This window comes from Lagenorhynchus albirostris, chromosome 20 (genome assembly GCF_949774975.1).
Source record: "Lagenorhynchus albirostris chromosome 20, mLagAlb1.1, whole genome shotgun sequence".
Classification (NCBI taxonomy): Eukaryota; Metazoa; Chordata; class Mammalia; order Artiodactyla; family Delphinidae; genus Lagenorhynchus; species Lagenorhynchus albirostris.
Genome location: NC_083114.1, coordinates 41739109 through 41766363, shown reverse-complemented (window position 1 = coordinate 41766363; position 27255 = coordinate 41739109). Strand labels below are relative to the sequence as shown.

Here is a 27255-nt window from a genome sequence, read left to right as displayed (position 1 = left end):
ATGAAGAACATGTGTGCAGCCTCCAGTCTGCAGAACTGAGACCTGTGGCCCTTCTGGGGGAACCCTGGGCATCTTTGCAACAAGCCAGCGGGGACATTGTTTTTCTGGTCCATTCCCATTTCAATCCCAATCCTGCTGCACTGGGCCATGGAAATATTCAGTGGGAGAGGAGCTCTGGCCCCATGTGGTTAGAAAGTTTTCCTCCAAGAAATTATATTAACCCTCCAAAGAGGCCAGCAAGGTCATGGGGATTGAGTAGACTGATTGCCCAGTTGAAATGGCAATGGGTCCTCCTGTGATGGGCACCAGACCGGAAGACCATGCAACCGTTTGCCGAAGAGAACTCCTTTGGGAATGAGAATCCCCTAATTCCTATTTCCGTGCCCAGATTCCATGGAAACCTTGGCCTCTGGGGGTGGGGAAGGGGAAGCAGGTGGGTGAAGTTTAGGGGATCAGAGAGCAGGTGGGGGAGGCCTGGAGAAACTTCAAGGAACTTATCTAAGTGTCTTTCCTTTGCCGTGGAGAAAAATGACTTGAAACGCCTCTGGAGAAGAGTGTGGCTAATTGGCATGTAAGTTGGGGGTTAAAGAGCGGAAGGAAGAATCTGATTGTTTTTTTAAGTTACTGAGAAAGTGAGAATGTCACTTTGGGTCGAGAGAAATCATTTTTTTCTGGGGTGTGTCTTTCTACTACAGACCATAGTGGGCCGCTGAGACTTGCAAAAAAAGATTTCTTTTAATCCACCTTCCTTTTTGCAAGCAGCAGTAGAAGGGCCTTTAAATCAAATGCAATCAGCAAACTTGTCTCTTGCGCTCATTCCCCGCTTCACTCCCTGGAACTTGGCACTTGATGGATTCTGGATATGACTTAAGTCTTTTTCCAAATCCAAGACTTGGGGAATTTTGTTAACAGTGCAATAAAATAACTTCATAGTGTTACAGGAGAAACATTAAAGAAATTGTGTGTGTGCTGCTCTCTTTCCTTAAAAAAAAAAAAATACAGACAATGTTTCTTTAAAAGACTCCATCTGCAAATCCCATTAGATGTGCATATAAGGTTTCTGATGATTAATAGTTGCCTGCTCGGGTTTTGGTTGGAGGGGATCGTGTGTGTGCTGGTTAACCCCTCCCTCTCCTCTCTCACATTTCACTTCAGAAATCTGTCACTCTCTCCCCTACCGAAGGATTTAAAAGTGTGTCTCAGCAGCCCTGGACCAGCTCTTTGCAGGCATTTGCTGCGGGCTCCAAGACGAGCACTCATCAGCTGGTGCGTCTGGGCTGGGAGAGTGAAAATGTTTAGTGTCATCGGCGACAAATACACGTACAGGGGACCCCACTAGGCAGGTTGGTGTGTCGGAGGGGGGGACCAGGAAGCCAGGAACGAAGTCCAACATAGGTGCGGGCACACGTATGTGTGGCCAGACACATGTGTGCGTAGCTGTAAGAAACAACGTTAGCTTTGGTTTTTGTTTTGGTTCCTGGGGTGAATTTTCTGTTGAAACTTTTTCCCTCCTGTTAAAAAAAATTTTTTTTTTTTGCATTTTAACACTTTGAATATAAAAAGTGTAAGACTCCAGCCTTTGAAAGGACTGAGGCGTGCACCAGACAGCAGATGGATCCAGTGGCCAGCAGCTGCATGAGGGGCCCCCATCCCCCGGCCCCGGTCTGGGGCTGCCTTCGAAACCCTCACTCGGAAGGCAGTGGGGCCTCAGGCCTCCCCCACTACCCGCCAACCCCGTTCTCCTTCCACCAGAAACCAGACTTCCCAGGGACGGCAACGGCAGCGTACCCTGACTTCTCAGCCTCCTGCCTAGCAGCCACCCCACACAGCCTGCCCCGGGAGGAGCGCGGCTTCACTGAGCAGCACCCCGCCTTCCCACAACCTCCCGACTGGCACTTTCCTGTCTCAGAGGCCCGGCATAGGCTCAACCCGGGCCCAGCAGGGGGCTCCAAGGAGATGGGGGCCAGCAGCCCAGGCCTGGTGGACACCACGGGAGGCCCAGGCGAGGACTACGAGGTCCTTGGGAGCACTGCCAATGGGACGGAGAAGAAGTCAACCAGGCGGAAAAAGGAGAGTTCAGGTAAGTGCCTGAGGAACAGCTGACCGTTCCTTTGCTGTGTGACCTTGAGGAGGTTGCTTGCCCTCTCTGAGCCTAGGTATCCTGACCATGAATGCAGAACAATATGATCTAATCTACCCAAAGGCAGGAGACTTAGAACAGTTACCTTTGGGGTTGCTTCTACTCAGAGTTCTAAGATTCTCTGGTGACGGGGGCTATGTCTGTGTCCTCAGCTCTCCTGGGCCTTGGGAAGGATGTGCTGGCAAGAGAACGAAACAGGATCCACAAAGATTTGAAGGACATGTGGGACGGAGCCTCTGGGTACGGGCTGGAAAGGGCTGGAGAGGGGCTTTCCTGAACCAGGCTGCCTCTGGGTCACGCTTCTCCCCACCATGACCCAGCCAGCTCCAGGTCCCAGAGCCCCAGGGCTTGCTCCCCAGAGGAGTCAGCTGAGACCAAGGCTCGGAGGGCTAGGACCAAGGCTGGGGTCCCCGGCAGTCAAGTAGAACCAGGACTCCGTGTCTCCAGGAGTCTAGAGGGAGAGAAGCAGACATAGCGCAGGGACGCAAGAGGCAGGCAGTAAGAATTGGGGCAGACTGCCCATGAGGTATCGCCCTCTGCACCTGGGCTGTGCCCAGGCCAAGGGGCAGCTCAGCGTGCTAAGGTCTGGGTGACCCCCCGCAAAAGGCCACTCCTCTGAGGAGCCCTCCTGAGGGATCGCCAGTCTTGGAGAAAGTCGGGGAGGCAGGCAGCAAAGGGTAAGCTCTGGACCCCAGAGTGCAGGTAAAGCCCTGCTCGGCGCTGGAGCAGCAGAGGCCAGATGATGGAGCTGACCTGCTTGTTCAGGTCCCAGCTAAAGTCCATCTCCTCCTGGTTGGGAGGACCTGTTGTTTCCTCATTTCCCCGTGGGACTGCCCTGCCCCACCCCCAGCCTCTCTCACTGCCCATTCACCTTTTGTCTGGTTTCCTGTCCCCACCTTGCCCAGAACAAGACAGTGCCCTTGCCTCCTGCCCCCACTGCCCCACTACGTCCTCCTGACGGCCACCCTTGGGGCACATCTGTCTGTCTGAACGTACAGAAGACCTTTCATGGGGCTAACAAGGGGCAGGCAGCAAATGAGAGGACCGACTAACCAACGAGAACACTCTCTGCTTTGCTTTACGAAGCACTTTCAAAGTAGCAGATTTCCCGAGCATCTTTTTTTTTGCCAAGCATTGGCAGAGGTCCTGGGACTGCAGGGATGAATAAGGTGGTCTCACCCCCAAAGAGTTCAGACTGAGAGGGAGGAGAAGCCAGCAGATACCTTTCTGGCAGTGGATGTGCTGTGATCTAGGGGGTTCGAGGTGCTGCAGGAAACATACGATAAGTCTTTTGAGTCCCACAAGTTTTCGAGTTTGGTACAGCAGGTCTTGTCAGTGACTTGATTCTTTACACGTGGAAAAGGAAAGACTGAAAAGTCTGTGGTGATCTCTGCTAGCATGGAGTCAAAACAGAGTGACCCACTCATCTCGACGTACCCAGGACTTTTCTGGTTTTAGCATTGAAAGTCCAGTGTCCCCGGGACAGTTGGTCACCCTAGAAGAAAGCTCAAACCCCAGACTTCAGACCCCGAATCCCACACCCTTCAGTAGATTTCAAGCAGAATCCTCATTTTGAAATATCTGGTCTCCATACTTGAAGAAGCCCCTCATTGTGCTCACAGTAGATGATAAAAACCACAGCCTTCCTGGCTACTAAATAGAAGGGCCCTTTAAATCCCCAGCCAGTCAAACCCTGAACTATTCCTAAGCCCGGATGGAGATTTGCAGAGAAGGGGGAGCTTTCTGCTTCTCCTCTCCAATGAGCTGTCAGCCACTTGGCTCCGCGCCTAGTTGAAGAGCTCTCCCCTCCTTGGCGCCTGCCACTGTGTCCTCCATCTCTGCCCACATCCACCTTGGCCGCATCCAGCCACTTTCCAGGGGACTGTGAGCCAAGAGCATTGGGAAGGCATGGGCAAGGCCAAGGGCTGGGCTCAGGCAAAAGCTCATTCCATGTTTCAGCAAGACCCAAATGCACCATCTTTCCTTTTGGCGAGGGACCCATGGATGGCGCTGCTCGCTTGCCGAGCAGCTGGCCACCCCAGAGCACCCTCTTCATAGGGTCAGCCTCTGGTGGGGGGAGCTTCCCACCCAGGAGGGAGCCTGGGCTCTCCCTCGAGGTCCCCTCAGAAGCAGCAGCAGGAGTAGCAGTCGCACAGGACAGGGCACAGCCAACTGACTCTCATTCATTCTCTGGGGTCCCAGACCCTCTCTGGTCAGCATGGAAACCTTTATTGCATGGCTGCTTGCATCTTCCTTCAGAATTTAACTGAAGGGGAAGGAGGCAGGAAAGATCAGTGTTGTAAGAGCCTAAAGAAAAGGGAAAGCGATGGACAAGGCTCACAACCAACTCCAGGAGCCTGGAGTTCAGTTCACAAGAGACAAACCCATGAAGACCCCCGCCCCACCCTACCCGTCCTGAGACACTGGTTGCATTCTCTCTTTTCAATTTTGACATTCTGTTCATTGTGGATTTTTGTATTCATTTTGATTTTTTAAAACTTTGCGTTAAAATAGTCTTTCTCTTGATTACTGAGTTTTTGGGCACCCCTTGCATTTTGCATTCATCGTGTCTCACGCACCTCACCCTGGCCCCTGCTAAGCCGTCTCTGGAAGGTTAAGCAGCATTGCTCCGGAGTGTGTTTTCCGTCGTGCTTCACAATCAGGCAGTCAGGTTGCGGGGTCGGCACTGCCGCTTTTGGCTGCTTGACTCTGGGAAAGGTCTTAAATTCTTGGAGCCTCTGTTTCCCCAGCTGTAAAATGGGACTATAACAGTATCACTCTCCATGTGGAGTCACTGTGAAGGTTAAATTCTGTGATCTGTGAGATTAACACTGTGTCTGGTACATGAGTTCGATAACTAGCAGCTATGAATGGTCTTAGGCCCATATTTCCAGAACCAGTCTTCAGAACATAGAATCTGATAAGTAGCCCTATGTTATGGGCGACAGTGGAATTGAATATTTCAAATACGCTGTCTCAGAAATTCCTGAGTCTGGGGTATAAGATGTGGGAATTTCTCGCAATCATTGTTGGTCCTGAAATCCAGTTGCCATTCATTAGGAGCCTGGAGCTCAGAGATCTGCCAGAGAGGCTGGGGTAGGGGGTGAGTCACGCCTGGTAAATGTGTCCCGTACTGGCTGGCCTGGCCAGGGGGGTCCGGTAACAGAAAGTTACTGGAAGTTTGTTTCAAAAGGAACGTTCTCTGCTCTCTCCTCTTCTTCCTCTGCCAGTCCCAGCTGCTCCCCCATCACTCCCCATTACTGGAAGTGGAGCTGATTTGCTCAGGAAAATGGTCAGGAAAGCAGGGGTCCTCGGCTCCTACCCTGAGACTTTCTGTTGGTTCACAGCACAAAACTGATTTAGGAGACAGCTGTGATATTAACTCATCCCAACGACTCCCGCCCTGGGGCCAGGGGGTGTTAAAGACCCCTGCTGGCAAGGACAGCTGCAAGGCCACTCTTGTTTGCCCCCAATCTGTCGTTGCTACCGTGGTCGTCTTTAATTTATGGGAATGAAGGATTTCTCGGTGATTTCCTGACGGGGTTCAAGGGAAGGTCGCGTGTGATCAGCCCAGCTACAGGTGAATCTGATCGCCCGCCTGGGAGAGTCGCGGTGCCCCGGATCAGCTCAGCGCCGCTCGCCGACACTCACTCTGCCTTCATCAGACTCGCTTTGCCCCATCCTCCTGCAGCTCCAACACGCGTGCCTCCCAGGGCTCCTCCTTCCCCGATTTCTCCCCTGCAAGATCTGATGTCCACCTCCCCGTGCCCAGCTTACGCGCACTCTCAATATCCCCTGAGGTTGAAAAACCCTCCACAGATTGACCTCTTTCCCTGCTTATTTCCCGCTACAGGCCCCCCCTCCCACCTCCATCTCCACTCACCTTGCCACGAAACCATACCAGTTTACTTGTCTTGAAAAGGCACCCCACTTTTTCTCCCCATGCCCCCGCCCCCCGCATTTGCTCAGTTCTTCGCCTTGCCTCAAAGACCCTTCTCTTCCCGGGCTCTTCTGCCTACTTATTTTAACATCCAGCTTGAAAGCCACCTACTCCAAGGACCCTCCCTTTCTTTCTTTCTTTCCTTCCTTCCTTCCTTCCTCCCTTCCTTCCTTCCATGCTTCTTTCCTTTATGACTCCACTTGTGCCTAGCATCATTTCAGTGAAAGGTACAGTTTAGAAGTTTCAAACTATAGTATCGCTAGAACCTGTGCTGATTTTATAAATACAGCTTGTAACTTCATAAAGGAGCTCCCCTGAGATTTCTTACCTTTGAACATCTTGCATTTGAAATCTGCTTTTTTTAAAATTGTGGTCAAGAACACATAATGTAAGATTTACCATCATAACCATTTCTGACTGTGCAGTTCGGAAGCATTAACTATATGCATATTGTTGTGCAACAGATCTCTAGAACTTTTTCATCTTATAAAAGGAAAACTCTATATCCGTTGAAAAACAACTCCCCTTTACCCTCTCCCCACGGGCCCTGGCAACCAGCATTCTACCCTCCGGTTTCTAAAAATTTGATTACTGTAGATTACCTCATGTAAGTGGAATCAAGCAGTATCTGTCTTTTTGTGACTGGTTTAGCTCAGCACAATGTCCTCAAGGCTCATCCATGTTGTAGCACATGATAAGATTTCTTTATTTTTTTAAGGCTGAATAATATTCTATTGTATGTGTGTGCACATTTTCTTCATCCATTCATCTGTCATTGGACACTTGGGTTGCTTCCACCTCTTGGCTATTATGAATAATTCTGCAATGAACATGGGTGTGCAAATATCTCTTCGAGATCGTGCTTTGAATTCTTTTGGATATATACCCAGAAGTAGGACTGCTGGATCAGGCGGTAATTCCATTCTTAATTTTTTGAGGAACCTCCATACTGTTTTCCATAGCAGCTGTACTATTTTACAATCCCACCAACAGTGCACAGAGTTCCAATTTCTCCTTTCTCCACATCCTTGCCAACACTTGTTATTTTCTGGGTTTTTTTGATAGTAGTCATGCTAGTAGGTATGAGGTGATACTTCATTGTGGTTTTGATTTGTATTTCCCTAATGACTGGTGATGTTGAGCATCTTTTCATATACTTATTGGCCATTTGTATATCTTCTTTGGAGAAATGTCTATTCAAGTCCTCTGTCCAGGTTTAAATTGGACTGTTTGATTTTTGTTGTTGACTTGCAGGAGTTCTTTGTATATTCTGGATATTAATCCCTCATCAGACGTATGGTCCACAAATATTTTCCCCATTCCTTAGGTTGCCTTTTTATTCTGTTGATTGTTTCCTTTGCTACACAGAAATTTTTAAGTTTGACGTAGTTTTGTCTATTTTTGCTTTTGTTGACTATGCTTTTGGTGTCATATCCAAGAAATCATCACCAAATCCAATGTCATGAAGATTTCCCTCCATGTTTTCTTCTAGGAGTTTTCTAGTTTTAGATCTTACATTTTTAGGTCTTTAATGCATTTCGAGTTAATTTTTACATATGGTGTAAGGTAAGGATCCAACTTTATTCGTTTGCCTGTGGAGATCCAGTTTTCCCAGCACCGTTTGTTGAAGGCTGTGCCTTCCCCACTGTGTAGCCTTGGCACCATTGTTGAAGATCATTTGACCATCTATGTGAGGACTTACTTCTGGGCTCTCTATTCTGTTCCATCGATCTAAGTGTCTGTTTTTGTGCCAGTACCATAATGATTTGATTACTGTATCTTTGTAATATGTTTTGAAATCAGGAAGCCTGAGGCCTCCAGCTTTGTTTTTCTTTCTCAAGATTGTTTTGGCTATTCAGGGTTCTTTGAGATCCCATGTGAATTTTTGGATGATTTTTTTTTTCTATTCTTGCAAAGAAATGCCATTGGGATTTTGATAGGGATGGCATTGAATCTGAAGATCACTTTGAGTAGTATGGACATTGTAACAATATTAAGTCTTTCAATCCATGAACACAGGATGTCTTTCCATTTATTCGTGCCTTTAATTTCTTTCAGCAATGTTTTGTAATTTTCATTGTACAAGTCTTTTGCCTCCTTAGTTCAGTTTATTCCTACGTATCTTATCCTTTTTGATGCTGTTATAAATGGGATTGTTTTCTTCATTTCCCTTTTGGATTGTTCATGTATAGAAACACAAATGATTTGTGCATGCTGATTCTGTAACCTGCAACCTTGCTGAATTTAGTTATTCGTTCTAAGAGGCTTTTGTGGAATCTTCAGGGTTTTCTACGTACAAGATTATTTCATCTATAAACAGAGATTACTTTACTTCTTCCTTTCTGATTTAGGTGCCTTTTATTTCTTTTTCTTGCCTGAGTGCTCTGGCTAGGACTTCCAGTATTATATTGAATAGAAATGGTGCGAGTGGGCCTCCTTTCCCTAGTTTCTGATATTAGAGGAAACTATTTCCCTTTTTCACCACTGAGTATGATGTTAGCTATGGGCTTTTCATATATGGCCTTTATTATATTGAGATAATTTCCTTCTACTCTTAGTTTGTTGAGTGTCCAAGAATCCTTTCATGATCTCTCTCCCCTCACACATGGAGCATACCTTGCTGACATCTCCATCTTAGAATCAAACCACAGTTGGCCCGTATCCAGAGTTCTAGACGCATATAGCTGCCTTTTTCCTTAAAATTGAAGTGTCTAGAGGGCTGGGATGCTATCTGATTCACCTGTGCAGTCTTCCTAGCACCTACTGAAACATGTGTACACAGGAGAAGCTCATTCAATGTCTGGCCAATAGCCTCTAGTGCAGCCTGGCATTCACTCATTCATTTTCTCACTTTCTCTCTGAGAGTGGCTCCACCGCCTGGCATGAGGGTTTTCACCATGCGTGATGTGCTTCTGGAAAATGCATCAGGATTTTTACAGTCTCACTCACAAAAAAGTGTGCAGAGAGCCAGACTTTGGTCATAAAACCAGCCCAGGGTCAGGGTGAGTGCTGGGTCAGAAAGACGTATCCACGTGCAGGTTGGACTTGCAGGAATCCGCTACAGGGCGCTGGGCTTGCCTCCCAAGTACTCCCATGGCTGGAGCTGCTCTGGCTGAGCAACAAAGGGGACCCACCACGGCCAGGCCGTTAGGGGGGCTCACGGCTGGGCAACGAGAGGGCCCAGCTGCCACATGGACAAGTGACTGTGCTCTCCAGTCTAGAGGAATTGCAGAGCCGTCCCTATGGCCTTGCGTCAGCCTTGCCAAGCGCCCCCCAATGGCCTTGCTCCCTCTCTCTCCTCAGCGATAAGCACGGATATGGGGAGTTGGGGGCGTCTTAGCTTGCTTGGACCGCCATAACAAATACCACAGACTGGGTAGCTTAAACAACAGACATTTATTTTCCCACAGTTCTGGAAGCTGGAAGTCAAAGATCGAGATGATGGCAGGTTTGGTTTCTGCCGAGGCTTTTCCCTTTGGCTGGCAGACAGCCGCCTTTTTGTCATGTCTTCACACGGCCTTTCCTCTGTGTGTGCACATCCCTGGTGGCTCTCTGTGTGTCCTAATCTCTTCTTATGAAGACACTAGTCAGATTGGATTAGGGCTCACCCTAACTGCCTCATTTTAATTTAATCCCCTCTTGAAAGACCCTATCTCAAAATACAGTCACATTCAGAAGTACTGGGGGTTAGAATTTCAACATATTAATTGGAGGGGGGGACACAGTTCAGCCCATAAACAGAGGGTACAGGGACAAAGTTCTAGCAGCGGGACAAATGCTCCAGTCCCAGGTCCGTTGGCCACTAGTGTCTGTCCATTCAGACAGAGCGTTGCTTCTGGCCACAAGCAGATCCCCGCATTCTTATCTTACTCCCATCAAGAGAGAAGAAAAAAGTGGAGACTGTTTTATGAATGAATCTCTAAAAAAGCAGGCTGTTGGACAGAGGAAGAAGGAAAGGAGGTAATAACAAAATAAATGGACAACCTCAGCCGAGTGTCGCCTGGGTCACAAACGTGACACCGAGTATCAGGCTCACCCCTTTCTGAGGGGCAGGACTCGAGGCCCCTGCAGACCCCTGGGGCCAGCTTCCCCAGTGCCCACTCCACTCACGGAATCAGGGTGCCCTGGCCTCTGGCCAGGATTCCTCTCGCAGTCCCCACCCCCATTCCAGACTCTTCTATGTCATGTTTTCCTTGAACTCAGTGGTGGAGAAGCAGTGTGAGCAGTGGGCCCTGGGTCTTGAAGCCCACGCTTCCTTCGGTGACAGCTGAGCGTGACATCTGGAACTGATAAACACAAACAAAGCCCAGCGCTGCTCTCGCCTGCCCCAACCGTCTCAGAAACTTGCTGCTGTTCCAGCCTCTCCTTTCCACCGCCCCCGTACCCGCTCCACTTCTCTGCTCCCCTCTTTCATGGTCCCCACACCCCATCTCCTCACCCAGTCCATTCCACTATGCCTCATCACTGCCCACCCTCACCCACCCCCCGCCACCTGGGACTCTCAGCAAAGACGACTCTAGCCCCAGGTATTCCCCTCCCTGAATCCCCCAGCCCCACTGCTGGGCTCCTCAAAGAGGCTGGGAGCCTCACCAGGTCTCTTCAGGCCCCCATGGGAGACAGAAAGGGCCTGGACATTGAGGTGGGTCGGGGCCCAGAGAAAGTCAAGCCAGTCCCAGGAAGCCAGGGAGGTGTGGATGCAAAGGCCCATCTGGACTTGGGACTGGCTCCATCCAGGTCTTGTCTATTTTCAGGGCTTTGACTCTTCCCTCTGAAGTTGAAAGTATCAAAACTAACGAGCACATTAAAGGTCTGGTCTGTAATCCAGGAAGCTGTAGACCCCATTTTCAGAGGATCTGCCAAGGGGAGTCCCAGGGAGGCAGACCTGGACCCAGACCCAGACGCCATCCCTGGAGCGAGCACAGCTCCATACTCATCACCCCTGCAGTGCAGTGTGACGTAGCCTGAACTGGTCCCAGGGGACTTCTGGCAAGCCATTTAGTCTCTGGGTCTTAATTTCCTCGTCGGTTCCATGGGCTAATGCGTACCTTACCTACCTCACAGGATAATTAAGAGGACCCAGTAGGAAGCAGCCTAACAGTCAGGAAATAGCTTCCTATAAAGGAAATCTGGGTTCTCAGCCCAATTCTGCTGCTAACTTGCTGTGTGTCTTTAGGCAAGTTTCTTACCTTCTCTAGGCTCACCTGTAAGATGTAAAGGCCACATCAGATCATCCCCAAGTCCCCTTCCAGGTCTACTGTTCTATGATTCTGTAGTACAGAGGAAAGCCCCAAAGAAGTTTATCTCTGGGGGAAAGAAATCCATTGTCAATTGTCAACTGCAAAGTGCTACCCGAATATGGGGCTTGTGGCTGTCTATCTGGTCCTGGATAGAAATTTATGTTAACTGGCTGTGAGAGTTGGGGAGTAGGAATACAGGACTCCAGAAAGGCACGTTCCCCAAGATCTATCTGAACCTCCCCGTAGTTCCGATAAAGCTGTCTGCTAACTTTAAGAAGGTCTGCCAAACGTGACAGCTACTTATGAAATAATTTACCTCGGATGGTGTCAAAGCTCCTGGTGGAAACCGCAATCACACACACATCCTGTTTGCATTTCTCTGGGTGCTCCGGACCATTCCATCATGGCCCTGCTCCCTCTGAGGGTGTGCAGAGGGCGGGGCGGGGCCGGGGGTCTCCTCCTTAACCACAGAGGCAGCCAGCTGAGCACCGGCCTCCTCCCTCTGCGGTCCTGGAAGAGGCGCCCGCTGGCCCTGAGGAAGAATCAGGACCAGGAGGACTGACGTGGACGGTCACGCTGCTCAGTTCTAGTTACTGCGCCTGGAAGCAATAGAGACACGGATTCAAGTACAAATGTGCAAAAGTAGTGGAGAAGGGAAAACAGTTAAAAGGCCAGACGTTGAAAAGGCATCCCTTTCACACAGCTCTGGAGACGTGGTACCTTGAGATGCACCGTGTTTTATCTCCGCCTGTGTCATCTCTCCAGCATCATCTCCAGTAGAACCTCTTCCGGTGGTTCTCCAAAAGGAGCCTCAGCTGTGTGCCAGGCACTGTGCTAGGTGTTAACACACATTACCCATCTCGTTTTGCCTTCTCAGAAGCCTTCTGATCACAGTGGGTGAGGCTATTCTGTTTTACAAATGAGGAAACTGAAGCTCAGAGAACTTAAGGGACTTGCCCGAGGTCAGAGAGCCCTTTCTTAGAGCCAGCTAAGGCTCAGGCTCTCCAACAGGTCCTCAGAAATCTCTGCAAACACAACTCCCTTCCACGCAGCTCCAGGCTTGGGGCGCTGTGCATGTCAGAGGGAGAGAGAAATTCCCCAGCACAGCCCTGATCTTTGGGCTGAGGGCCTTGGGAAGGCTGCGGAGGGCCTTGGGACAGAACACACAACACACTGTTCCTTCCTGCTGACTGAAGGGTGTAACCTGGGGCCAAGACAAGAATCTTGGAAACTGGAAGGGACCTCGGATTCCAGGCCGGGGTTTCTCAACAGAAGAGGGAGTAGGGAGAGAAGAGAGTGCCAGGGTGGCGTATTGGAAAAGAACTCTGACAACAGCTCGCCCAGGGAAAGAAGGCCCAGCCCAATCCCATACTTCTACCCGTGGGGAAGCTGAGGCCAGAGAGGGGAGGGAGGCTCCCCAACAAAGGGATCAAACCATCTTGGGGGTAGCATGCATAGGAACTGTGCACGTGATCCAGCAGAATGGACACCCCCTGGCCAGAAACCGTATAAAAGTATTTATCATTTTTCTTTGTCTTTTCCTATCTTGATGAAAAGATATACTATTTTTATACTATTGCAGAACAAAGAGAACCATAACTTCCACTTTCGTTTTCATAGCTAACTTGCCATACTTCTGACCCCTTTGTCATTTCTTTTTTTTCCTTTTTTTTTTGCGGTACGCGGGCCTCTCACTGTTGTGGCCTCTCCCGTTGCGGAGCACAGGCTCCGGACGCGCAGGCTCAGCGGCCATGGCTCACGGGCCCAGCCGCTCCGTGGCATGTGAGATCCTCCCGGACCGGGGCACGAACCCGTGTCCCCTGCATCGGCAGGCGGACTCTCAACCACTGCGCCACCAGGGAAGCCCCGTTATTTCTAACAGTGATCAAAGTTCTTACCCCTCTGGGAAGCTGATGAGGGACAAGGGTTCTTCCAGTGCCAGTTGCCACCCCCTTTAGCGGGTGTTGCCCCGAGGTTCACACAGGGGCTCAGACACTCAGTTCCCAGCCCAGGCTCCTTTGTCCTATTTCTTCTTTCCCATCCTGAGGCCCCAGTGCCTAAATCAGGATACTAAGAGGTGAGAGAGGACAGTGGATAGGGAGGGGTTTGGCCTGGTTGACAATGGTCAGCTGCCCCCATAACCAGTACAAGACCAGCTCCAAAGGTCTCCTCCCTTTATCTCCCTTCTTCTCTCTAGGAAGGATTATGTGCAGAACTCTGTGTGTGGGGGGGGAGGTATTTGGGGGGTTTCCATAGGGGACCTGTGCACACCTCAGCAGGCCTGAGAGAAGGGGAGGGCGGGTGTGGGCATCAACCCAGGGCCCACAGGAGCCCTGGAGGCGGAGACGAGCAGAGCTGCGATGGTCCAGGTCCAGCTGCCAGCCAGCCGACGCAAGATGGAGAACCTGACGCCAGGGTTGATGGCCAAGGCTCTAGTCAGGTGGATCTGGATTCGAATCTCGGTTCTGCCGCCCAAAAGCTGCCTGGCACACTGGGCAAGTTCCCGGGCCTCTCTGAGGCTGCTTCTGCCTCTATCCGCTGAGAAGGATTTAGCAAACATTTAGCAAGAAACTCCTAAGTGCCAGGTACAGTAGCAAGTGAGAAAAAGCAGTTACATCCCTGGGGAGAGAGCGCTATTAATCAAATTATCACACAAATCCACACGACAAAGCTAAAGGGATAATAATACTACCTACTCCTACGTGTGGTGTATGGGGAGGATTAAAGCAGTGACTGCATCTTAGCACGTGGAAGCCTTTAAGAAACGGTAGCTATTACCCCAGCCCCTCAGATGGCGTCTCAAGGAATTGAAGAATCGGAAGAATACTTTATATTTGTCCAGAGCTTTAGAGTTTTAAAAGCATTTTCCACACACAGCAGCTTGTCCAAGCTTCCCAAAACCTCTGGGAGGTAGATTTCTGGATGAGAAGCCCAGAGAGGTTAAGCGACTTCCCCAGAGGCTCCAGCAAGAAGATCCAGGATTCAAACGTCGGGGCAAGTCCTCTGGGTTTAACACCCCCGCTGCTGCGAAAGGTTAGAGCTGGGAAATACTGAGCTCCAGGACAGGAGCGGATGGGAAACAATCCAGGTTTCCCAGCCTCGCTCTGGGCGCGCAGGCGAGGATGTGCTCCGGAATCGGCGTCCCTCCCCGGCGTGACCGTGACCGCCCCTCCCTCCCGGGCTCGCGCCAGCCAAGGCTGAAGACTCCTGGGGGACCCCAGCCAGGCGGCGCGTCCTTCCCCGCCAGCCCCGGCTCCGCTTCCGGAGGGGTCTGGGCAGACAGCCCGGCAGGAGAACTCGCCCCCTTCCTTCCCGCCCCCGGGCGCGCCCGGCAGGCGGCCCACCCGGATCCGGCACGGGCAGCCGAGCATCGGGGTTGCGGGGACCCCCGGTGGCGGCACCCGGGCGGCGGCCCCTCCTCCGCCTCTTCTGCTTCCCGGGGGACGTCGGGAGGGGACGGGCGGCTCCCTCTTCTATCCGGCTCCCGGAGGCGTGGCGCGGGGGCGGAGGACGCGCAGACAGAAATGCAAGGGGGACTGCGTGGAAAGCGCTAGAAAGAACCGGCGGGCTGACGTTCCCATCGGGAATGTGGGGTGGACGAGGGGGCTCCACATCCCCGTCCCGCTCGGCAATCTGGCCCCTTGGCCGGGCTCCCTGTATGTACAAGGGCAATGAAGTGAAAGACTTCTAACTTTTAAGAGCGCTGCAGTAAAACGTGCTTCCTGGAGCCCTTCCCGGGCCACGTGGCACGCGTTGGTAGTTCATTGTGTAGGTGTGTCGGTCTCCTTCCTGTGTGCTTCTCCATCCACCACCGCCCCTTCCCCTGTTCAGATCACGACACAGTCCTTTCTGGGTGCACAGTACTTTACAGTTTGTAAAGCCTTCCTACATATATTTCATTGGAACACTGTGTGAGTCAAACATCCTGAGTTGGATTCCTGTCCCCACCACTCACTGGCCAGATGAACTGGATGAACTTGGACAACTTGCTTCACTTCTCTGTGCTTAGTTTTCTGGTCTATAAAATGGGTCTCATCCTAGAGCTCGCCAGGCTGAATTACTGTGAGGATTAAGTGGCTGGTGCACGTAAGGTGCTTGATTCCTATACCCGTTACCAGCTACGGCTGAGCCCCTGCCCTGTCGAACTCAGAGCCTCCTTCGTAAATGAACTTTCCAGACCTGGCCCCTCCTGGTGTCAGAGCGTTGGGGGGGAGCGGGAGAAACTTAAGGCAGCGCTTCTCAATTTACACGTGCACACACCTCCCCTGGGAATCTGGCTGAAATGCGGACTCTGATTCAGTAGGTCTGAGGATGGAGTGAGGTGGAGATCCTGCAAGTCCGACAGCTCCCTGGCCACACGACTGCTGCCACCAGGCACCCTCTGAGTAGCCAGGTCTTAGAGCAGAGGTTTGTAACCATGACCACGTGTCAGACTCATCGAGGGCTTGTTAAAACAGATCACTGGGAAAAACAAAAAACAGATCGCTGGGCCCCACTCCCGTAGTTTCTGATTCAGCAGGTGTGCGGGGAGGGCCAAGGATCTGCATCTCTAACAAGTTCCTAGGTGATGTTTCTGTCGTTGAGGACAGAGAACCTCAGGTTTAGAGCATCCTGCCCCACCAACTTACAGCCACTGCTAATGGAAAGCTGTGGGTAGGTGGGGACAGAGGTGGGGTGGAGATCATTAAACAGCCAAAGGCAGCATCTTGTGCTTTGGGAATTAAAAACAGTTGTGGGGGAGGTGTGCCTGAGGTTGATATCCAAAAATCTTTCCAGTTCTCTGGGGGTAAAGACGCTAGAATGAATGATAAAGGGACACCGTGGGTTCTTTCTCAGCATCCTTTCAAAATAAGAGCAACAGGGAAAGGCTGCCCCGTGGCTTGAGGACAAAAAGAAAGGGAACCAAGGCCCTTGCGGCTCACTTCTTCCTGTTTGGGGCCCTCTCTCCCCAGACAACCAGGAGAACCGAGGGAAGCCGGAGGGCAGCAGCAAGTCCCGCAAGGAGCGGACGGCCTTCACCAAGGAGCAGCTGCGGGAGCTCGAGGCCGAGTTTGCTCATCACAACTACCTGACCCGGCTCCGGAGATACGAGATAGCCGTAAACCTGGACCTCTCCGAGCGGCAGGTGCCCCTCCTCTTCTGGCCATCCCTCCTTTCCTGGGCTCTGTCATACCCCTCTCTTCCCCCGCTTCTCCCAGAACCTTCTTCGTCTTCTCCCTCTGCCCCAGTCCAGTGGTCCTCAACTCTGGCTGTACCTGACAATCACCTGCGGAGATTCTAATAACACCAGTGCCTGGGCTCCACCCCCTAGAGATTGTTTTCATTGGTCTGAGGTGAAGTCCAAGCATCAGAATTCATCGAAGGTCCCCGAGGTGATTCTCACATGCAACCAGGGTTGAAACCTCTGATCTGGTTATCCCTAGACTTGAGTGTGCAGTGGAATCATCCAGGCCCTGTTTAAAATGCAGCTTCCGGAGCTCCACGGAGCGATTTTCCAGTCATAATGAGTGGGACCAGGAATCTGCATTTCGAGTAAGTTCTCCAGGTGATTTGGATTTGCAGCTGGTTCCTGGACACACTCTGAGAAAAGCTTCCTAGCCCTCTGTTTTGGGCTTTCTCTCAGAGCATTCCATCCATCCCCGTGCTCTGACGTGGAATAAAATATTATTATTATTATTATTGACTGCAGCTTTCAGTTGAGAAAGCGTCTGCCAAAATGCTGGATTTAGAATCAGAGGACTTAGATTCAGATCCCGCCTCTACCCTTTCGTAGCCCTGAGACCTCTGGGACGTGTCTTCTCCTAACCTCTCTTGGTCTCCATCTGTAAGGCAGTGTCATAACCCCACCCTGCAGGTTTGCCTGCAGGTAAATGCTGGAACTCAGATGAGAAGATGTCCAGACCAGAGCTATCTAAGCTGAAAAGTGCTTTATAAATGTGCCTGAGGGTGAGGCTGGTGATCCTGTGTTCCCAGAGGCTTGGGTAATAGAAGCGACAGGGAGAGGGTGTTGGCACAGGAGGGGAGGGGCTTGTGAAAGGGGGTGGGGCCAGTGTGACTTTTAGAACTGGTTCTTCTGTCAGGCTTTCTTTATCCGGAGACCTAAGACAAGCCTCTGGGCCGATTGGTGGGTCTTCCCTTGGAGGCGTGGGGAGGGGCAAGCAGAATTTTGAGCTGGGGGGTCCCCAGAGCTGCACCCCAGGTAGCTTCAGCATCCATATGAGGAGACGGCCACACCTGCCGTGAAGTGACCAGGCTCCTCTGCTTCCTTCCTCAGGTCAAAGTATGGTTCCAGAACCGAAGGATGAAGTGGAAGCGCGTGAAGGGGGGTCAGCCCACTTCCCCACGCGGGCAGGACCCCGAGGACGGGGACTCTGCCGCCTCTCCAAGCTCAGAGTGAAATTCTCCAGGGAGGAAGAAAAGACTGAGGACTGAGCCCCGTACCAGCTACCCCCACCCCAATCCTACCTTCACCTTCTCCCACCCACCCAGGGCAGCCTCTCCGCCTCGCGCAGTGACTCTTGGATGGGAAGCTGCCCAGGGTTCCCGGGAGCCTTGAAGTTTCCCAGAAAGCTCTGTCCAGCGTTGCTGTGTCTTAGCAGCCCCTTCCCCAGGGCCTTTGCTTCTCACATTTCTCATGGAGTCAGTCATACAGCAGCCAGAATGGACCCTAGTGAATCCCGGGAATAGCTCCAGGGACACTGTTTCTCGGAGTCTCAGCTACCACTCATGAACACAGATGCCCCCAAAGAAAGGAACGGAGACACACACACCCTAGACCACCCTTCCTTTCTGGGCTCTATATCTGAGGCTTTGGGGGACCTCAAAGGCCCCAAAACCCGAGGGGAAATCAATGTGAGGAAGTTGAGGTCAGAAACTTAGCTGCTACAAATCAGAAGCCATCCCTGGATCCAAATTTGCTGGTGAAATGGGCAAGTTCATGATCACTAGCTAGAAGCAGACAGTCAGCAGAACAGCCTGGTGTAGGTCTCTGTGGTCCCCACACAGGCCTTTCACGCTGGCTTGACTGGGTTAGGAGAATGGACCCAGGACAGCACCTGCTTCTTCAAAATCAATTCAGGGATACACGCAGGACTGTTGAGCAGGACCCCCCAGAACACCGGAACAGCTATTCCTTTTAAATCTATAATTTCTGGATTGAAAACCTATCCAGATGCTCACATTATTGGGGTGAGGGCTGGAGAGGGTCCCCTATATTCTACGAATGAAGTGATCGCTTCATGAAGTGATCATGAAGCGATTGAGGTAAAGGCTGCTGGGTGAGGACCTAGAAATGTGGAACCCTGTTAAGAAAGTTTCTCCAGCTGCAATGTCCTGTGCTTTCAAAGAACTCTGACCGCAAATAAGGACCAAAAAAAGTCCCCCTATCTCCATGGGATGCATCTGAGGCCATCCAATGTGTTCCACAAATGTTGTTATGACTGGAAGAGCTACCACGTTTATGTGTGTGGACTGCCCAGATGCCCTGGGACTGTTGGCCAAACAACCTGGGGTGACTGACGCCTTGAGAGAGACCCCCTGCCTGCCTCAGTGCTCTGTCCCCCAACACCACCTGGTGTTGCAGAGGGAGGTCAGTAAGAGTTTGGAGCTCTTGTATGTAGATGTAATCATTCACGTGTAAAAAAAAAAAACGCACCTCCCCATCCCCGAAAGGACAGACGCTGTGGAAAATGATTGCCAAATGGCTGGTTAGAGCGTGTGTAATTTTTTCTAAAGCATACTTCATCTATTTTCTTTAGATTACATCAAGTTAACTGTGTAAGGTCAATTCACTTAGTAAGAAAACTCTTCGAGAAATAAAATCAATAAGAAAAAGCCAGGCTCCTCGCAGAGCTTTTTCCTGGCAGAGCTAAGAACCACAGCTCTGTGCACAGTCCTCTGATGCTCATGTGATGATTGGCCAGACAAGGTCTAGAAGCAACGAAGAAATGGAAGAAATCCTCTGGACCAAGGTATCCCTTGGTTCCTCCAAAGGTGGCGGTGCAAATGTAATTGATGTAAAAGAAAAAAGAATCTTGTCTTCCTTGCAACTGTACAGTCTGCATTTCCCATTGAAAAATTTTAGCTTTCAGTTTCTCTAACCCATGGCTTATCAAATAGACAATGTTCTGTAAACAAAAGATGAACTCTTTTGTTAATAAAGGAATCTTGACCATAAACTAACCAACCCTAATTTTAAATTCAAAGTTTGAAGATTTTTGTTTTTCAGGGTACAACCATATACACCAACGGTAATAAAAAAATGACACAAGAAAGGATGTCCTCAATTCTGTGTCTTTTTAATGAAAAGAGATTTGTCTCACCAAGATGTCAGCAATGGACGAAAGAGGACTGGCTAGAGGGGAGGGGAGGGAGGGACCTCGGAGAAGAGACCTGGCCAGGATTTGGCATTGAGGCAGTCTGGGCCTGGTGTTGGTGGTGACCAGAAATGATATCATCAGGAGCTGGCAGAGGAAAGCAGACCTACCAAAATCAAGGTGCCAAAGGGAAGGTTCAGGTTCAAAGCCAAGCAGAGCAGACATCCTCAGGCACTCCAACACCCCCTCCTAACTCGATTCCTGTGGCTTCGGAGGACATCAACCTCTCTTGGTTTTCTTCTGTGTCTAGAATGTTCCTTCTCTGTCTCCCAAGCAGACAATCTCCCTTTCGCAATGCTTTCACCCCCACTGCTGGTTCCCAAGTTTTCCACTTTCTGCCCACCACCCTCTTCTCCTCTTCTTGCCCTCCCCAGACAATCCCATCTACCTACATTTTTTTTATTGTAGTAAAATATACCCAACATAAAATTTTAACCATTTTTAGGTGTACAGTTCTGTGGCATTAAGTACTTTCACGTTGTTGTGCAACCACTGCCACTATCCGTCTGCAGAACTTTTTCATCTTCCCAAACTGAATCGCAGTCCCCGTTAGATAATATCCCCACCTTCCCTCTTCCTTCCATCCACCTACATGTATAAAGTGTTTACTCTGTGTCGGACACTGTTCTAAGCGCTTTACGTGGACGAACTAAGTTACTTCTCTTAACAATCCTAAGAGGCAGTGCTGCTATTCCTGTCTTACAGATAAGGTAAGCAAAACAGAGAGAAGTTGAGTAAATCCCCAAGGTTTTATAGCCCATTAGTGGTTGCCATAAGTCATATGGTTGGGCCCAACGATTTTCTTTTCTCCCCACTAGATGAATACTGCTCCCTGACTGTTGTCATATGCTGTACCTCCGGTGAGAGGAGTGTATGTCCCCACCTGGCTGACTTCAGACTTGTCCATGTGACCTGCTTCGGCCAATAGAATGTGAGCAAATGCACCGAGTGCCCTGTCTGTGCAGAAGTTTTAGAGTCATCTCATGGCTCTGCCATTGCTCTCTTCCTTCTGCACGAGGCTGGGCTGAGACGGGGGTTCCACCATTACCCTGGGTTCCAGAATGAGAAAGACGTGGAGCAAAGCCAAAGCTAGCTCCCAATTTTCATCTATGTCAGTTCACTGTTGTAAGCCACTGGGATTTGGGGGTCATTTGTCACTCCTGCACCACTTTGTGGAAACTGACCACTCCAGTGATGACACTGGGATTTGCATCCCAGCATTCTGGTACCAGACCAACATTCCCCTACCCCTGATGTGGGAGCTTAAAGTTACATACTCTGCCGCCTACTGCCCTTTGCCACCTAAATGGCTACAGGCACGTCAAACTCAAAATATCTGAAGGGGAAACCTCCATTCCCCAGCTTAGGCTAGCTCCTCCGCCTGCATTCTGAATCATCTATTTTAGTTGGCGACACCACAACCTACCCGTTCACTCATGCTAGAAACCTCATTCACTCATGCTAGAAACCTCATTCACTCATACTAGAAACCTGGGACACATCCCTGATACTACCTAGCTGCTTTGCAGAACCAGCCGGTTACCTGGTCCTGTTCATTTCGCTTAACTCGTAGGTATCTCTCACACCCACGCATGCTTTGTCTTCCAACCACCATTGCCCTTGCTCAGGCTGTCAACATCTCACAGTTGAATTAGAACCTCAAACAGCTCTCAAAGTCCATCCCCTACAGCAATCACACACACACAAATTCAACCTTGTCACCCAATTTAAAACCTATCAATGGCTTCCTATCACCTACAACATAAAGTTCGAAACCCTTTATATGCCTCCAGGTTCCCCATGCTCTGGCCCTTGCCTAACTCTACAACCTCGTTACAACACCCCCTGCCACAAAACCCAGCAATACCAAGCCACTGGCCCTTCCATATATAGATACCATGTGATTTCTTACCTACATTCCCTTGCTCATTCCCTTCTGTTTGGAAAGATCTCCCAGACCTGGACCCGCCCCCCAAAGACTTAGGCATTCTACTAGCACTTAAAGGGACAACTTGAAAGGCACACAGAGGAAGCTTTAATGGGTCAGTATGGCCCAGTTGTCAACGGGAGGCCCACGCCTGACATCAGGCAGCAACATTATCCACTTTCTAAAGTCAATAGAAGAAAATCTCTTTCGATATGAGAATTTTAATTTCTCCAATAATAGTTAATAAATCCATGGAGGAGGGTCTGATAATGAAATTAAAGGTGCACGCACACATCAGTCACGCTCTCTGGTTTCCTTTGAAGACTCCCTGACTCTTCCCACTCTTCAGTGTTGGCATTTGACTGAACGGCGCTAGGTGAACTGTAGCTGGGACCAACTGCTCCTCAAGCTGGTAAAAATCTTCTGCTTTTTCTCGGGAGCAAAGCTGTGCGAGGGAAGCAAGCCCACCCACTGGCGACTCCCTGATGGGAACCGGTGACCGTGACCAGAGACGGAGGCTCAGTAGGAACCAAACAGCCAAGGATTCTCCGACAGTAACTCTTCAGTCATGGATTTCTCCATCCTTCAGAGAGCACTGAGGACAAGCAAGTATGCGGCTGCCCTTTGGAGACAGGGAGAGAGAGGAAAGTAAGACGAAGTATGCAGAGAACCCATTTCCAAATGAAAGGGCCTGGAAGGACTCCGGGCTTCAGAAGTCTACCCCCCTGCCTGGGCCAAACCCTGTGACGGATGCATTTCTAACAGCTCTTCTATTCAAAAAGAAGAACCAGTGTCAGGCAGGAGGAATCCACTCTTTCCTGTCTGGACCCCCAAAGTGCCACAGCTCCAATAACCAAGAAAACCCACGGTGGATGGCTTTCTTTCCTTCCATTGAGTAGAAATGTTTTCCACTGAGAGCTATATATTCTTCAGCCAAGTAGAAGGGCCTGTGCCAGGTAATCCCATACAACTACCAACATAGCAATTGCAAGTGGTGTCCTCTCTTAGCCACCATAGCATTAGGCTCTCACCACGTTCCTTCTTTCACTGGTTGTGCCTTCTCAGTCCCATTTGCTACAAACCATGAATAAACCTTCAAAAAGTATCTCATATCCATGCCCTTCTCTGATGCCACCATCAACCCTGGCCACTACTATCCTTTGATCTTTGTCTTCTCACCTTATGTGTGTTCCTTTATGGGTTACCACAATTTATAGTTCTTTTATTTGTTGTTTGCTTATTCATTTGTGGTCTGTGTTCCAAGCTGGAGGGAAGAAAATGAATTATGGTTCTCTGACCATTTTATTCCCAGCTACCAGCATGATGCCTGGAATATAATAAATGTTCAATAGATAGTTATTGCAGGGATGGATGGACGCAGGGATGGATGGATAGATGGATGGATGGACAGATGGATAGATGTATGTATGTATGTACGGATGGATGGATAGATGGATGGATGGACAGTTGGATGGATGGATGGACAGATGGTTAGATGGATGGATGATGGATGGATGGATAGATGGATGGATAGACAGATGGATAGATGTATATATGTATGTACGGATGGATGGATGGACAGATGGATGGATGGATGGACAGATGGTTAGATGGATGGATGGATGGACAGATGGATAGATGGATGGATGATGGATGGAGAGATAGGTGGATGGCCAGATGGATGGATGGATGGGGGAATTGTTAAATTAGTGGTGTCAATTGGCTTCTCAGCTCATAATTGCCCATTGCTGGCCACACAGACCACATAGGGGAATCTCTGGCCAAGATGCTGGTTAAACTGGCTGGCTTGATGCAGTCCAGGCCTTTACTGCCCACCAAGTTTGGCAGGCCATGCCCTTGCCAAAAAAGAGGGCATTGGACACCCACCCTGTTTCTGTGGCTCAGGGAAACTGTCTCTGATTCTAGCCACAGGACCAAACCAAGATTCTCTGTCACTCCCCACCTCACAGCCCTGAGCCCTGAGGTCTAAAAGAGCCACTTCCTTTGACCTGCAGTGGACAAAAAATAAGTGTCCAGGGTCGACCACTGACAACAGCAAGACTCAGAGGTATACCTGATAAAAGCTTTGTGAGATCCTCATTCAAGCCTCTGACGGTGATGCTTAATAGCTTGAAGGTGACATCAGGGTCAGTACTAATATGTGACTGAACAGAAAGAGACGTGACCTAACTCGTCTCTCACCATGGGCTTGGCTGCGAGAGCTTCTCTTTCTTTATTAATATCCTAATTGGAGCTGCTGGCTCAGGACTCCACCCTGTCCCCAGGGCTAGGGCCCGCGGCTGGGCTGAACTCCAGCGTTACTGGGAAGGGCACAGGCTTAGCCAGGTCTGAGAGCCCCTGTGAAGGGCGTCTGCTATCCAGCCTGTGCTCATCTTGGCCAGAGCCCGATGCTTGGTTTTCTCTCTGATCCAGCAGATTTACCATACTTTGAGAAAATCCAGTAGGACAATTTTAAATCTCTAAAGAATTCCTGATGGTACCAAAGAAAAAATGGCTGCAGCCTTTCCCAGCACCTGTAAAGGATGGTTTTGTTTGTGTTTTTTAAAAGGATTTAAAACCAGTTTTCCAGGAACACAAATCCTTTCTAAGGCACCCAGCACACCTGACTAGGGAGCTGCAGGTCTGTGTCTGAGCTGACCGGCCGCCTGCATGGTGGGATCAGGCTTTCTTCGGGTTGTTTTCTTCTAATATGCTCTGCATTGCAAGAGGAGAAATCCCTTATTCCTTATAACCTTCCTTCCCCCAGCTCCACCTCCCCCCCCCAACACACACACACACACACACACACACACACACACACACACACACACACACCATGTTCTAGACAGTTTTCTTCTCCTTCTACAGGGAGGCTGCAGTGTAGCAACAACAAAAGCACAGAGCAAGAAGGAGGTCTGGGTTTTAGGATCTGCTGTCCTACTCATTTGCTGTGTGACTTTAAGCAAGCCGCTTACGCTCTCTGGGCCAATTTCCAGGTGTGAAAAAAAAAAAGCAACCTTATACCTTGCTCTGCTTTGAGTATAAAAGATACGCAGACACCCTGGGCAGAATGTTTTCAAAGCACCAAGCTGTCCAGATAAGAAGCACTGCTGTGGGGCAGTAGGGGATAGTGATCAAGGTCAAGTGTTTTCAGGATGCTGGGGCTAGATCTGCTTCTGATACGTTAGCCTAGAACAGAACCCCTGCCCACTGCCACACTATGGCCTCACACCACAGCCCCCAAGAGAACCCCTTATGATAGCGATTCAGTTATGAAAGCTTCCTTACCCCTATACCACCCCCAACACATACCCTCCACGGGAGGCATCTCTCAGACCTTGACCCAGTGACCTGGCACCTGGGGTGGAGCAGCCTCTTCAGAGGTGTCCCTGCAGGGAATTAGAAAGTGGATGCCCAGGCCCCTGCTGAACGGTGTTCTCCTGGGAAGTTTTGCGATGGCTCTCGGCCCCATAAGTCCTCTCTCGCCAGCCCACTCTCCCTTCCTTCTGTCTTCCTTGGCACTGCCCCCCAGGACCCCACTTTCCCTCCCCAGAATGTCCAACCCATGGAAACTCTAGAGCAGGAAAAACCAGACACAACTGCCTCTTCCCAGCAGCCTGCCTGGCCTTCTCCCCTCCATAAAGGAGACCAAGGGCTAAGGGCTTTTCTTGTGGGAGAGGGTGGGAGGGCTCCTGTCCCCTTAAAATGCCTTTTCATCCTCAGTCACCACCTCTTCAATGGTTTCCTCACCCATCTTGTCCCTGAAAGGCCTGAGGAGAAGCTTCTCCAGAGCCCTGGGGCGCCTGGGAGGACTGGCGGGAGGGTGGGAGTGCTGCGGACGCTGAGACCTGCGAGGCTGGGGGACCCTTCAGCCAGACCCAGGTTCTTTCTGCTCAAGAATCTGTAGCCCTTCTGTGGGCTGCAGCTCAGGACGCAGCGCCTTCGTCCCCCAGATCCCCTCTGAGCGTGCCCCCCGTCGGATCTCTGTGGAGCAGGTGCCAGGGGTGTGGAGGCGGACACAATGGCCCTCTTTGTGGGCGGATCTGAGCCGGCAGGCAGGGGAGGAAATCAGACAGCGCTCCTGACAGCGGGCTCTGTCTGGGGTGTCTGTGAAATATGGGCCAGAGGGGCTCCTTCCCGAGACCAGTTCAAGGCTGCCGAACACCCCCAAGCCCGCTTTCGGCGAGGCTACTGCCTGTTTGGAGAGAAATGATATACGACACCCAGCTTCCTTCCCTCCTCCCCTGAGGGGCTTAAGGGAGCTCACGGTCTCTCCTGGGAGGTGTGGATGGACATGCATGTGTGTACACACACGTGCACGGGTGTGTGTATACATGTGTGTGCGGCTGCATAAGTGTGCATTGTGTGTATGTTTTCTCTGTGTGTGCGTGTATGTGTCTGCTCATTCCATGGCCAGAGGAGAGAGTTCAAAATGCTGGGCCTCCACAAAAAACCAGCCAAAAAAAGTGCTGGCCAAGATGGCCCCCTTTAGCCGGCCTGCTTTCGCCCAGACCAGGAGGATGGCCCTTAGGACCCAGAGCCTAAGCGAGCTTAAAGAGAGTCGTGCTGTGAGGAGAAGGGCAGGCATCTTGCTGAGCCCCTGCTCCCTGATTTCATCCTCCAAGTAACCACCTCCGTATAGGAACTGTTTTCAAGATGAGCACAGCGCCCGCCTCACGGAGGCTCCGGGAAGGCTCCCAAGCCAGCCACAGCCTGCAGGGTCTCCAGTGGCCCCTGAACCATTTGTCTTCAGGGGAGGAAATGGGAGGATGTCCCCACCCACCCACCTCCTCCATGGCCAGCCAGGCCTCCACATCTGGGCTGCAGCTGGCTGCTGAGCTGCCCTTACAGGCTAGCTCTCTGTAAATGACAGGAAGACAGAGAGCTGTCAGCAGAGGGCTCTGAAAGTCACCACAACTCCTCAGCCAGCTGGGAGCCATAAAAACGCAGCCTCAGGGACTTCCCTGGTGGCACGGCGGTTAAGAAGCCGCCTGCCAATGCAGGGGACACGGGTTCGAGCCCTGCTCCGGGAAGATCCCACATGCTGCGGAGCAACCAAGTCCGTGCACCACAACTACTGAAGCCCACACGTTCTAGGACCCACGTGCCGCAACTACTAAGCCCACGTACTGCATCTACTGAAGCCCGTGTGCCAAGAGCCCGTGCTCTGCAACAAGAGAAGCGGCCACTCGCTGCAACTAGAGAAAGCCTGCGCGCAGCAACGAAAACCCGACGCAGCCATAGATAAATAAATAAATAAGTTCATTACAAAAAAAAAAAAAGAGCAGCCTCAGTTTCCCCATCCTGTAAACTGGGGCCAAGGGCAAAGGGCAACCCTGCCCTCTGAAAGGTCTTCTGGGAGAATTAAAGAATATAAGGTGTGGAAATATTCAGTAAATTCCAAAGGTCTGTCCAAATGATGGTGACTAATTTATACCCAACAAATGTCTGCCAGCTGTGGGCTACAGGTGTCCCTGGGGTGGGGGCTGTGAGAGAATAAGAAAGATGGTATATTTTACATCAGAGCCAATGAAGTCTCTTCACTGTTGCTGCCTGTTGAGGTGGGTGGGTGACCTTATGCCCATCGTGCAGATGAGCAAACCGAAGTTCTGATTGTTGGAGGAACTCGCCCAAGG

The 27255-nt window shown here is 50.6% G+C and overlaps 1 protein-coding gene and 2 long non-coding RNA genes across 8 annotated transcripts; 2 read left to right on the top strand and 1 right to left on the bottom strand.

Annotated features, from left to right (window-relative positions):
* The first annotated feature begins 1185 nt into the window (after positions 1-1185).
* Positions 1186-19590, top strand: MEOX1 (mesenchyme homeobox 1). Of its 5 annotated transcripts, none has more exons than XM_060136119.1 (4): positions 1186-1266; positions 1753-2080; positions 16270-16442; positions 17592-19590. In XM_060136119.1, exons 2-4 carry the CDS (start codon positions 1957-1959, stop codon positions 17712-17714), a joined length of 420 nt encoding a protein of 139 aa, XP_059992102.1. In that variant the 5' UTR covers positions 1186-1266; positions 1753-1956; the 3' UTR covers positions 17715-19590. The 5 variants fall into 5 exon arrangements, 4 of the variants coding, with proteins under 4 accessions (XP_059992102.1, XP_059992100.1, XP_059992099.1 ...); XR_009537808.1 differs by adding an exon at positions 16741-16849 and having other exon boundaries at positions 1197-2080; positions 17592-17724; XM_060136120.1 differs by having other exon boundaries at positions 1204-1343.
* LOC132512066 (uncharacterized) lies at positions 10118-12712 on the bottom strand. Of its 2 annotated transcripts, none has more exons than XR_009537810.1 (4): positions 12038-12712; positions 11634-11916; positions 10671-11383; positions 10118-10366 (listed from the first exon to the last, which is right to left on the bottom strand). It is a non-coding gene; the product is annotated as an uncharacterized LOC132512066 (long non-coding RNA). The 2 variants fall into 2 exon arrangements; XR_009537811.1 differs by having other exon boundaries at positions 10671-11347.
* Positions 19591-19695: 105 nt separating the features above from the next.
* LOC132512068 (uncharacterized) lies at positions 19696-22724 on the top strand. Its single transcript, XR_009537812.1, has 2 exons — positions 19696-20402; positions 20511-22724. It is a non-coding gene; the product is annotated as an uncharacterized LOC132512068 (long non-coding RNA).
* Positions 22725-27255: the final 4531 nt, after the last annotated feature.